Source organism: Bactrocera tryoni, chromosome 5, assembly GCF_016617805.1.
Source record: "Bactrocera tryoni isolate S06 chromosome 5, CSIRO_BtryS06_freeze2, whole genome shotgun sequence".
Taxonomy (NCBI): domain Eukaryota; kingdom Metazoa; phylum Arthropoda; class Insecta; order Diptera; family Tephritidae; genus Bactrocera; species Bactrocera tryoni.
The window spans coordinates 72,591,304-72,604,939 of NC_052503.1; the positions used below are offsets into that span (position 1 = coordinate 72,591,304).

Consider the following 13,636-nt stretch of genomic DNA (forward strand, 5'->3'; position numbering starts at 1 on the left):
TCCAGTCCGGAGAGCGAACTGCATTACCTCACAAGTAACTTTGCTTATCATATACTTTTGGTTGGACGAAGATCTTCGCTTTTTTGCCATACATATTATGCTGAGAATAATTCAAAAACAAGGAACTACAGTTTCTTATGACCTCAAGTGTTGCTGCTGCATGCCAAAGCTCGGGTTCCCGTTATCAAACCCGTTCAACCTACCAGTAAACGCGTATGAGGGAAGTGCTACCAGCCATTTGATCAAATTTTGTGCTACCGCCATCTGATCAAATTTGACCCCGACTTACAAAAAATATATGACGACATGATTTTTTTGCGAATTCAAAAAACATGAGGTGCGTAGAAAACATGTGCTAAGGCGGACAATGTAAAAAAATGCGCTGATTTCTGGCGCACTCGAAGCACTTTGAATTTTTCCAAGCAATTAAACGTGTTGCTTCAGCACACTTAAGTAATTTACACATACATACATACATGAATACTTCAACGAGTACTTAAGCGTATATGAAGCGTATGAAGAAACTTATGAAAGTGACTAAGCGAACGCGAGCAACAAATGCGTCAGCAGGCGTTTAGAGGCAAGGCGGCAAACACGACTTCGCTGCCAGCTGCTCTCAATTGAATTGCCACGAATGAACTAAACAAAAAGCAGAAAAAAAAGCAAAATTAACTCTCACGCGCGCTGATGAGCGGACAAAAACAAAACCGATCAAACAAAGTTGAATAAACTCAAGGGGAATTGCGGAGCGAAAAAATCAAACGGAAAATAATTTCATGGAAAAATATGCTGCCAGGGCAACGCTAGTGCACCACAACAAATGCCAGCTGGGGAAAACAGCAAAACAATGACGGCAGAAGGAATATCGCACAGGAAAGCTGAGGTCAAAGTAGCAGTGTAGCGCTGTTCAGCTAGGGTAGCTATGATGGATGGTAAAAGCGAGATTGTGGAGCAACAAGTGACTTAATTACCGACACTAGACCGACACTAGAAAATAGAGCAGAAAGTTTTGAATAAAAAAAATTAAAATAACAAAAATTAAAAAAAAAAATAGGCTGAAAAGTCACAGCAGTTTAGAAAAAGTTGATGATATGCTAAGTAAATTGCGTTTTAAGTGCAAAAAAAATATAAAAATATAACACTGCCGCCACAGAATTAGACCAGATACCCACAGCTACGCTTGCTAAAACGGCTAAATCGCGCGAACTAGCAAAGTAACAAAATTAGCGTTGCCTTTAATTAAGCGCCAAAACGCTACAGCGCCTGTAAGTATGCAAGGCTCAGCACGACAAGCTTACGCGTTGAACTTGTGCGGTCGTGTTAGTTTCTTTAGCAGCACTTGGCTTGCGGCATTGTCTATAATAAAGTGAAGCGACTGCAAATTAATAAACTTTTAGCGCAAAAAAGCAACAAAACTGCTTGCAAGACGCTGACCTGCACAAGTCACAGCAACAACACACTTATATATATAAACAACTGCAACGAAAAGGCGCTTTAATGAAGCGCGATTAAATAGTGGAAAAAAATATAATTATTATGCTAATGACTTGCGTGCAAGCGCACCTGCTGTCTTCAAAAAATCGCAAGAATTTCCAAACAAGTAAAAAGAAGCTTTGCACTCTTCGGCCACGTCAGTTATTATAATTTCGCTACAGCGCATCAAAAAATCGTTACATTTTCGCAATTAATTTCATGCGCTTCGTTAAGCGCTTTTTATGTTTCGAAAATATTTCTTGGTTTTGTTGTTTTCTCATTTACTTGGCAAAACTTTTTAAGTTCTCTCCTCTGCCTTTGAGTGTCTTGACTTGTCAGCTCTTCAAATTGCATTCATTAATTTGCTCTTCATTATGTTGTAGCCAGTTTGGTTGCTTTTGCTTGGCAATCTTACTAGCAACGTAGCAATTTAACTTTGCCGTCTCGCTTATGTAAGCATTTAGCAAAAGCGCTTTAACATCATTTATCATAAAAATTTTGAAAATTAAATTGCGCATTATTAAAATGGATTTATGTACAGGCAGCTTATTACGCGCCTTGACCCAAAGTTGTCAAACCCACGTGCTGTTGCGCGCACTTTGACATGACTGATGGCTTAACTTCCTGACGACCGCCTTCGAAATTACAAAAGTTGAATTGCATTTGTGTTTATTTACCTATACACCCACACATATGTATGTGACAGAGTTCATTGTGAATGAAGCTAAGAGCGAGGAAACACGTCAAAATATATGGATTTCTTCGGAGTTTTTACTAAGCGCTCGAAACTAGTTAAGGACAGCGTATGACCACATTGGCACCTGCTGCCAGTTTTTCCCATATAAGACTTGTGTGGGTGCCTGGTTACAGTGGAATCGCCAGAAACTGCAAAGGAAATGAGCTTGTTAGGTTCGGTGCTCTTACCCCAATTTCATGCGGTTCGAAGCGGATCAGTTAGTTGTCCGAGGTTATCTTGCGTTCTAACGCAAGGAGCTACTTGGAATTAGGGCACTCAATCACTTCGAGTTTGTAGCTGTTCTGGCTAAACGCTGTCCAATAAATACACACGCGGTGTGACTAAATATTTTGTTGAACGTTCTTTATCAAGGATATATGAAGGAAGGCGAGGTGCAATCATCTTGTCACTTTCTCCTCTATTACAAATTTGGATCAACTCTACGACCTAATCTGGCTAAGCTTTAGTATTTACAGTAATATACGAAGACGATCATAGCATGCGTTGGCCAAAGTCGTACTGTACTCATAGTCTTATATGTACATAAATTAAAATTGCTACCGCTCCATAGAAATTTTAATATTCAAATAAAAAATACATGGTATGTATTATGTTAGTGAAAACCAAGTCTGACTGATTTCAGCCCGAAGAAACCGCTTTCAAAAAAAGCTAAACGATGAGCTTTCGACTAAAGATTATTTGATTTTAAAAGACCTAACAGAGTTAAGAGTAGTTTCGCGAAAACAAAGTAGGAGCGTTTTGAATCGGAAAAAAAGCTTTTCAAAAAAGCTAAACACTGAGCTTTCGACTAAATATTATTTTCTTTTAAAAGAGTTAACGGAGTTAAGAATATTTTCGCAAAAATATATGTCTAATTTGAACCCGAAAAAAAACTTTCTAGAAAAAAGCTTTTCAGTAAAGTTGAACGCTGAGCTTTCGACTAAATGTTAATGTTTAAAAACTAGTTTATATATTATATTTCGTGAATAACCTGAACTACTTCAGGAAAAAATATTACTGTTTTAGAAATTTTTTTTTGAGCTCTATAGATGGCGCTAAATTTGAAAGCTTCTAAAACGCTCTTTTTCTTTCAACTTTGATAATGTAAAGGTCCGTTTTGAGGGCAAATTCAATTAGCTACTATTATTTTGTGTGAATTTATTCATAACTTGCAGAAAAAAACTTCACTGAAAAAGCTTTTTAAATAAAGCCCAATACTGAGCTTTCGGCTAAATATTTTTTACTTGCAAAACTAATTTAAAAATTTCACGATTAACATAAACTGTTTCAAAATAAAAAATATTTTTTTCATTTATTTTTTACTCGAACCTGATAAATAGCGCTAAATTTGAAAGTTTGTAAAAAAGCTCAATTTCATTCGACTCAAAGTCAAAATCAGTTTTTTTAGCAAATTCAATCAGTTACTATCAATATGAAATATTTTATTAAAAATTTTGCTAAAGTTATATGAAAGTGTTATAAAAGCTTACCGTACAGAGTTCTGTCGTTGCTACTGTCATAAACATATAACTTACTTAAGATTTTGAGTAGAGATCAATTATGCACTTACCTGTAAAACAAAAGAAAATTTTTTTAATATTAGTAAAAGAAAATTTTCTATTATTATTATATATGTATATAAATCAGAAGCAATTAGAGTTTTGAGTAGAGAGTTAACAGCTATCATGAAATCTCAGTAAATTACCGAATAGTTATGAGTCAAACTTTCAACTGAAATTGATATCAATAAATTTTTAAGAAAATAACAGTATTTTTACAAAGAACTAGTACTGAAATGGTAATCCTGTATGTATAGAAATTATTTTATAAACTCATTGAGAATTAAAATTACTCAATAACAAACGAATGAAAAAATCAGCATGGATTGTGAATAGCCTAAAATGTATGAATTTCAATGTAACGAGAGTGTAAAATGCACAATAATCTTGAATAATCAGGTTTTCAAGATAATTTTTATAAAGCAGACTTCGCGAAAAATATATAATTTCTATTATTAACTAAATAAATAACCAAAGAGGGCAATGTAAATACGTTTGCTTTATGATATTGAACTATAGTCTACTAAAAACAATTACAAATTTTTTGTTTTGTTTTTTGTACCAGAAAGAAAAACTTTAATCTTTTGACCAGCTCGACCACACTTTCAAACTAAATAATAACCTAAACACGAAGCACTACACTCCACAGATTAATTATGCCGCTGACAAAGGGCTGTTGTAAACGCGAATGCAGCCAAAGTAGAAACCACAAGAAAGCGGACAGCAGTACAAAAAAAAACACTGAAACAAAGATGAGAAATAATTATGCGTGCTTTCATGCAACATTTGCCAGCCTATGGAGGAAATTATGCAGAAACAAAATGTAATAAGAAAATGTGGTTTGCAAAAGCAAGGCTGAAAACGGAAATTAAGTAGCCACAAGGGTACTTAGCGGTGAATGGAAATTAGTGCACACAAGGAAATGAAAAAATGAGAAAAAAGAAGAGGAAAAAAATGTATCACAAATTGTGGGTCTCAGTACAAAGAAACTTAAAGGTATGGTAATAGAAAAAGAGTCAAAATGAAAAAAAATGCTTTCAATCGAGCACGCTTTAGTAAGTTTTAGACTAATGATCACATTTTTGGCAAAATATTTTCATTTTGTGTATATTTTTTTCGCTGCATACAGCTCTAGCGCATACCTGTTGCAACAAAAGCTTATCTAACTCTTCCTCATTCTGCCACTCCTCCTTAGCAATCAACTGTTTTGAGGCCTCATCAGCTTTAAAATCAATATAACATTCCTCTTGCTCTCTTCTTTGCGTCTCTTTAATGTGGCCAAATACCTTTTCGGGCTGTATGTGTGCAAGTGCAGCGGCTTTATTTTGCTTTGCAGCCGCCGAGGTGCTTGGAAGGTTAGCCTCATCTTCGGCCGCTTGTGCACTATCGGCTGCATCGGTTATACGCTTGCGTAACAGTTTCTTAGCGACCAAGACTAATTTTGACATTTTGAAATCATTTAAGCAATAAACACCGCTTCACTTGAGGAATACGTGCGGCGTGGCGTCACTTTTGTGTATGTATTTCAAACGCTGTTCTAGAGTGGAGATTAAGAGGTTTTTATGCTACCACAAACAATTTGTTTATTTTCTACAAGAAATTTTTCGAACTTGAAATTTTTTTTTAGATGCAATAAAAATTAATTTGACAAACCTGCTGTAGGAAAATGAAAAGAAAAACATTTTTGAATTATAAACTGAAAGATAATGAAAAAAGGAAGGGAAAGAGGTAGGAAAATATGAGAAAGTTGTAGGGTTGCGGTGCGGTGATTTTAGTTTAAAAAAAAATGCAATACAAGTAAAAAGGCATTAGAGGAGAAAGTCACAAGTTTAAGGAACAAAAGCTGATTTAGTAGTAGATGTCAGAAAAAAGCCATTTGAAGGAGTGAATATATTTGTGGGAGCTCAAATCTCGGAATTTTTTTGAAATTAGCCTTAGTTGCTGCTACTATTTTTTGTTTACATATATTTTCAAATCTTATCAAGTATTGATTTTTAAAGAGAGAATTTAAGCTTATATTCTCACCCATACTCCCTTCTTTCCACTTCTTCAGAACTTATTATCTGCAAAAAATTGTTGCTTGTGTTTGTTTTCATACACTGAACAGAACATATTAAGCTTGCCACGAAATTTGTAACAGCCAGAAGGAAGCTCAGAGATTCTAAATGGTCAGCATGACGTGCTGAGTTCGAACTAGGCCCTCAGTTTTTGAGATATCGATCTTAAATTTTTGACACGTTCTTTTTTCCCCAAGAAGCTGTTCGTTTGTCGGAAATGCCGATTTCGGACCACTATATCATATATGTAGCTGCCATACAAACTGAACGTTCGGAATCAAGTGCTTGTACAGGAAAATTTTTCATTTGAATAGATACCTGCACGAAATTTGACATGGATTATTCTACAAAGCTTTGATATAATATCCGAAGAAATTGTTCTGATCGGATCACAATACGATATAGCTGTCATACAAAATGAACATTCCTAGTCCTTCTATGGCAAATTTTTACATTTAACAAAATATCGTTACGAAATTTTACAAAAACCGTTATCAAAAGCAATGATGGAATCTCCGAAAAAGTTGTTCAAATCGGATCACTATAGCATATAGCTGATATACAAACTGACTGACCGAAATCCAGTTCTTGCAAGAAAGCTTGAGTTTGTGAAGGGTATTATAGCTTCGGAGCAGCCGAAATTAACTTCTGTTTCTTGCTTTAGACCAATATTTTCAAAACTTATCAATTATTGATTTTTGTAGACCTAATCTTGTCTATATTCCACAGAATCCTTTAACCGTATGATATAAAATTTATTGAAATCCGCAACGATACTTTATTATTTTCATTTACATATCTTGTCACTCTTTCGTAACTTCTCTTTAATAACAAAAAATTTGCTTTTTTTTGTTTTGCTTTTACATAACTTCCACACACACCAGCTTCCACTTATGGTAATTCACACGCTTTACAATTACCCCTGTCGTCATATCGGCTAACTGCTTTCCATGAGTTAATCGCATCAGAATGTATGCAATTTTAATTAACTTCATAATTAAATTCAGCTTTTGATAATTCCATTATTGTATGCATTTATTAATCCTATAATGCTTGCCATTACTTTTGCTCTCAACATACACACACATACATACAAAGAAGCGCACACAGGTGGGTATTGCATGAAACACAGCAATTTCAACTGCATAACGGTACTACTTTCATTGCGGAAATTTTCCATTTGAGTGCATGGTTTCGATTGTGAAATGTATACCATTTTTTCAGCTAATTTTTTAAATGCAGAGAAATTCAATTTCGAGTAAACCTTATAGCTGAAAATCATTATAAGCGTTAAATGGCGGTTAGGGAATGATGAGCGCTGATTTCTTATCCTTTGTTGAGTTTTGGTAGTATTTGTTCTTTTTGTAGTATTTTTCAACACTTTCCGAAGCCACAATCACTACACTTACGCACAGGTATGCCATGCGAGCAGTGGATATATACGACTGTTCACATTTATCCTTATGTATATATGTATGTATACCAACAACAACAACATATATGCATATACACCCACTCATTATATCGCATTACTTAAGCATATCATTGGCAGCTTTGTAAATGAATGCGTACGCTTGTATCACCATAAATAGCAAGCACTGTACACCACTGCGTATACGTTATCTGCATTTCGACATTCCCACTTTACGTGTACTCACAGTATTTGTATCATCATTTTAAGCGCTCCATCCACTCATTGTACTCACCGCTGAGCTGCTGAGTGCGTGGAAATTATTGTACAAAAAAATATAATTTATCTGCAAACATGTTTTTGTTGTTGTGCGCTGTTACTATATTTTACCGACGTTGTTACTATTATTGCTATTATATGTTTTCCCATGCCGCACCGTTGTTATATGACGTAATTACATTATTTATTACAACTTTAGACATTAATGGCAGCACTATTGTTATGCGTCGTGTATGTTGATGAGGAAGAGAATCAGTACTTATGACGATGGAAAGGGCTTACAGCAACAGTGACAGTGTGGCAGAAAAACAAACCCTAATGGAAATTATTTTATAAGAAGTGGCAAAAATTTTTGTTACAATTTTCAAGATATTTTTCAATGCTTTGTTTTGAACAATAACCTGTGTAAATTTCGTGAAAATATTTTGACAAACAAAACAGTTTCCCAGACAAAGACTTAATTCTTAGGGTTCAGTTTGTATGACAGCTATATGCTATAGTAGTGCGATTTCAAATATTTCTTCAGATATTATAGCATTGACTTTTGTAATAAAGCAGACGCAATTTCGTGAAGATGTCATATCAAATAAAAATGTTTTCCTTACAACAACCTTATCTGGATTTGTCAGTTAATATGGCAGCTACATACTATAGTTGTCCGATATCGGTGATTTCAACAAATAGGAGGCTCTGTGAGGAGCAAAGATCGTGTAGAAAATTTCAGATCGATATCTCAAAAACTGAGGGACTAGTTCTCATATGTATATATAGAGGGACACGACTTAATCGAGTCAGCTCAACATGCAGTACATAAATATACATACATATATATGTTTTAGGGTTGCTACATACTTCTTGGCAAACTTAATATTTCAGTATATCATTACCACAATATCGTGACTGTGAATTATAATGTAACGCGTCCATCAAATTCCTGCTGGGTCTAGGTCCATACAAGCATATACCATAGATATATAATCGCATTACAAGCATCGCCGCATAAACAATAAGATACGCATACATCAGCTATAAAAACAAACACATTAAATAAGCGTTTGTCGACAAAACAAGGCTGCGCCAGCATTTTTGTCTGCTGACGCTTGCAAAGCATATACAATGTCTGCTATTTGTCTGCCAATTTCGTTTTTTGCTATATACACATATATACTGACAACATACACACAAATAACCATATATTATAAGGCTGTATATATAAGACTTATACAATTGTATGCACATATTGATTCCGTAGTTTTGCTACAATTTATACTATCTCTGCTGTCGCTTTCGCTGCTGTCAGCTCCAAATTGTATACTTCAATTTATTTATAATAATTTGATTGTTGCTATGACAAGTAAGCAGCTTATTTTGTTTTGCACGAGTGCTTTGTTTAATTTGTTTATATGCAAATTACGCCAAAAAGTATGCAACAGGCATGTTTGCAAGTCATGTTTTCGAAGAAAATACAAATGACTTATGAATTAATTGTGGAAATGTGCAGAAGACTGAGAAGACAATTAAATTTATGGCTAGATGTGTAGTAAATTTAAAGAACGGAGCCAATTTGAGCAAAACTTAAAGTTATGTAATGCACTCTCATTCATGAAGTTTACGCATTCAAGCTAAAGAAAAACTGTTGGGAGAAATATAGTAAAAAATAGCTAAATTTTATAAAGTGTGCTTGGCTAGGTGATTAAAGTTATAAAACAAACGAACTTTAATATTTTCTAGTACAAATAATAAAACATTGCCTACATTCAGGCGACAAACTCCGTAAAAATAGCCTAATTTCATTGAGAGCGCTTAGCTAAGGCTATAAAGTTAAGAAATTAAATTAATATATTCTACTACAAATAATAACAAGTTGCCTACATTCAAGCGATTAACTCCTTAAAAATTTCTTTATTTCATACAGTGTGCTTAGGTAAGGCTTTAAAGTTATGAAAAAACTAACCATAATATATCCAAGTACAAAAATAAAATATTGCCAAAATTCAGGCGATAAACTTAATAAAAATATCTAAATTATAGAGAGTGGACTTAACTAAACCTTTATGGTAATGAGAAAAAATAAATTGTAATACATTATATTACAAATAACAAGCGTTCTACATTAATTTCTAAAATATTGCCTACATTTAGGCTCTTTAAGCTTTTTTTGTAATAAATCTTGCCCACATTCAAGCGATTTAAGCTTATGTGATACAAATATATATAAATAGTTGCCTACATGTAAGTATTTTATGATTTTGTGAAGATATATTTACAAAACATTGCCTACATTCAGGCGATTTGAGCTTTTTGAAAGAAATATTAACAAAACATTGCTACATTGTGGCATTTTAAATGTTTGTGAAGGAAATTGTTATTAAACGTTGCCCACATTCAGGTGATTTAAGCATTTTTGAATGAAATTTATTATTTTAAAATCAAAACATTGCTTATTTATTGGTTTTGTGTTATATAAATGTATATATTGTATTTTCAAATAGAAGTAAAACAATGTCTACGTGTAAGCGAATCAGACCCTAGTGTATATCGACTTTACCAAAACAAGATTAAAAATATTTATGTTTCTTTAAGCTAATAATAAATCCTTGCCTACATCCAGGCGGTTTGTGCTTTCACAATTTTCAAAACAAAAATAAAGATATGCCTACATTTAGCGTGTTAAATATTCAATTCAGCTCAATAAGAAAACCACCTTCTTGTCTAATACCTTTACAAATCTTCATAAATTACTCTAACCTTGAATACACTACAAAGTCAAAATAATTTAAACCCACTTTCGCACTATTTGCACGCCGAAACTCATTTCCTTTTCAATCACAAACAATTTCCATTTAATCCGCCTCAAAAATTTTTCTATAAATACCTGCAAACAATCTTTGAAGTCAACTTACTTTCTACAACTTGCATCACTCTCGCAGTAATCTCATTAAACACTGAATTATTCAAGTCTTAATTTAAATGATTAAACCATTTAGAGCAGAAATTCCAGTGCGATGCCGCATACCGGGCGCACCTGAGGCATCCACAAGCATCCGACCACAAAACAAATCAACACTTTCAGTGAATTTTGTGTGCTTTGGTAATGTTGTGTATACATTAGGCACAAGGTAAACCCAAATAAAGCGAATAAGTGACTGACTAAAGCAGATAAAGAAAATATTTTCGCATGCAAAGGCGCAAATGAGCACAAACGACTCTAAATAATACGAAATTATTACACAAATGCGTTCTTCCGCTTCATTAAGGGAAGGTGAATAAATAAAGGAGTAAAGTGGTGTAGGATATTGAAAATTTGTTGTTGTTGTTAATTTTTGGGAAGCGTAGTTCTGAAGATTTCGACTAGCAGTGTCTTATTCCAATTATGTATGTATATAGGTAAAGATATTTGTCTTTATATGGGATATAGGGTGTCTTTTTTGCGTTGATCAAATCTTATGAAAATATTGAACTGTCATTTGCTTACTTAGATGATGTTATTTGACATCGGTATAATACTTTTCGGCACGGTAAGTCAGTGCTGTTAAAACAGCTTAGCAGCTGGAAATAAATATTTGGCGAGAAAAGGCCGGCTTTGCTAGAAAGTTAGGCCAAAATTTGCAGCGTCAGCATGATACAGAAAATTTCATAAAATTTTTGAATTTTTGGTAAAGTGAAAGTATTAACAACTTTATTATTTTCTTTATTTTTTCGAAATAAAAATTTTGTACCACTAAAAAAACACCCGTTATAAATACACAAGATTTCATAAAACCAATAATGCCAAAATATTGTGAACTTCATTAATTTCTGCGCACTTTTTTTCGAAACAAAAATTCTATACCACTAAAATAATACCCTTTATAAATACACAGAATTTGGTAAAACTAATTCAGACAAAATATTGTCAATTTCATTAATTTAAAGTGAAATTATTAACAACTTTATTATTTTCCTTACTTTTTTGAAATAAAAATGTTGTCTCAATAAAAAACACCCTTTATATATACAAAAAATTTCATAAAACCAATAATGCCAAAATATTGTCAATTTCATTAATTTCTGCGCACTTTTTTTCGAAGCAAAAATTATATACCACCAAAAAACACCCTTTAACCACAAATGAAATGTCAGCTGTCAGTTCACGTTGCCTAGCAATAATTAATGCGTGCAAGAAAACAAATAATTGACGTCTAAAATAAACATAAACACTTGAAAAATATACAAATTTATTTCTTACATACATACATATACAATATATGTACAATATCTGTGTAAGTTCATAAATCACCACCTCCGCAATGGTGAAAATGTCAGTTTTGTCTGCGCTCTTGTTCACCGTTACACACTGTCGTAATTACGGGAACGCTGCACAGTGTCAAGCTGTTAGATTGTTTGATTGGCACGCATAATCACCACTACCCCCGCCCTCGTTCAATCCCGTATCTTTCCCTTGAACTGATGAGCGTTCATTAGTTTGAGGTTGTGGGTTTGAGGCAAGTTGCTGACAAGCAGCGTAGCCACAAAGGCACACCTTAAAGCTGAATACTGATTTTGGTAGACACACGTGCAGACACACAAAAATACTTGTAAATAGCACAAACAATGTGAAATGCAAGCGCACTGATAAATTTGTTCGAATGAATTATAGAAGACAGTTGTGACGAAAGGAAGGAAGCAATTGTTTTCAATTTAACTTCGACTGTGTTAGGGATTTTGATGCTCATGCTGATATTTGTATATATGTATACTATATATGTATAGTATATCTATGAAAATATCTTGCATACTCATATGTATATATTATTGTATATTTAATATATAATATTATACCTAAGTGAAGCATGAGTCTTAGGAAATTTGATGTCATTCAATATCAATTAAATTTTACATTAAGTCGCTTTAATTAAATTTATGTCTGAATTCAGCTTAGCCAACTGCACTTTCATTCAATATATTAACCATGATGGCAAAAATTTTCATAGCAAGCAATGCAAATAGAATATTAATTCTAAAAATAAGGTCCTATACAATGTCCACGATTGTGGCGGCAATTTTGATCTAAAAAAAAATTTCAAAACGATTATTAATCTGTAGGAAGGTCGTTATCGCGCTATGGAAGCTTTTTTGTTGTTGTGAAATTTGAATTTGAAAAACCGCCGCCATGTTTGAACAAACAGTATTGAATTTAGTTCTTTTTTTTGGCAGTTTTTCGTAGAAAAAAATAGGAAGATTTCAAAAAAAAAAAAAATAAAAGCTTCCATAGCGCGATAACGAATGACGATAAAAATGTTCTCTCCAAATTGCAACTAGATGTTTTCAAAACTCTTCTTTTGAGCGTGGACACGCGTTCAAAGATTGGAGTCACTCTGTTCCATTTCTACAAAAAACGCTGTAGCGACCGTAATAATTTGAATTTCGAGATTTGAGAGAATGTTTATTACAGTGTACACTATACGATAATACAACAAAAAAATCGATTTCTCGAAAATTTTAGACTGAGACTATCCCTTAAGCTTTTGTGAAAAAAGTAGTTATAAAGCGTTGCCTACCTTTAGGCGATTTATGTTTTTTTTTTGTTTTTTTGAAAGAAATAGTTATAAAACGTTGCCTACATTTTGAAGATTTATGTGTTTTGATAGAAATATTTATAAATCGTTGCCTAAAATCAATCAATGTAAGCTGCTGTGATAGAAATAGATAAAAAAATGTTGCCTACTCTCAGGCGATTTAAGCTTTGGTGAAGGAAATCCTAAAAAAACGTTGCGTACATTTATGAGATTTAGGTTTTTTTTCAAAGAAATAGTTATAAAACGTTAAGCTTTGAGGAATAAAATAGTTATAAAATCTTGTCTACATTCAGGAGATTAAAGCTTTTGTAAAAGAAATAATCATAAAACGTTGCCTACATGCAGGCTATTTAAGCCTTGGTAGAGAAAGCCGTATCATCTAATAAATATCGGCAGATATTTCCTATTGATTTACTTATGAAGAGGAGTAACTTTGCATTTTCTAGTTCGTGTACAGACCTTCTTACACTGGTCGATGCAACTTTCAAAACCTTTTATGCAACGATCTCTCTCGGAAAATTATATTACATGTAACACCTCTAGAATATTGTCCTAAATTTTCA

At 33.4% G+C, this 13,636-nt stretch overlaps 1 protein-coding gene across 3 annotated transcripts in view; it reads right to left on the minus strand.

The window, feature by feature from the left end:
* LOC120779114 (calcium-transporting ATPase type 2C member 1) overlaps positions 1-13,636 on the minus strand; it is a 182,783-nt gene that overhangs the window by 131,382 nt on the left and 37,765 nt on the right. The window contains exon 1 of one of the 3 annotated variants that reach the window (XM_040111298.1): positions 4,911-5,298. The exons of the other annotated variants lie outside the window; for them this stretch is intronic. Coding sequence (XP_039967232.1) covers positions 4,911-5,216 — 306 coding nt within the window. The 5' untranslated portion in view covers positions 5,217-5,298. Of the gene's footprint in view, positions 1-4,910; positions 5,299-13,636 lie in introns of those variants that run through there. 3 annotated transcript variants of the gene reach the window in all.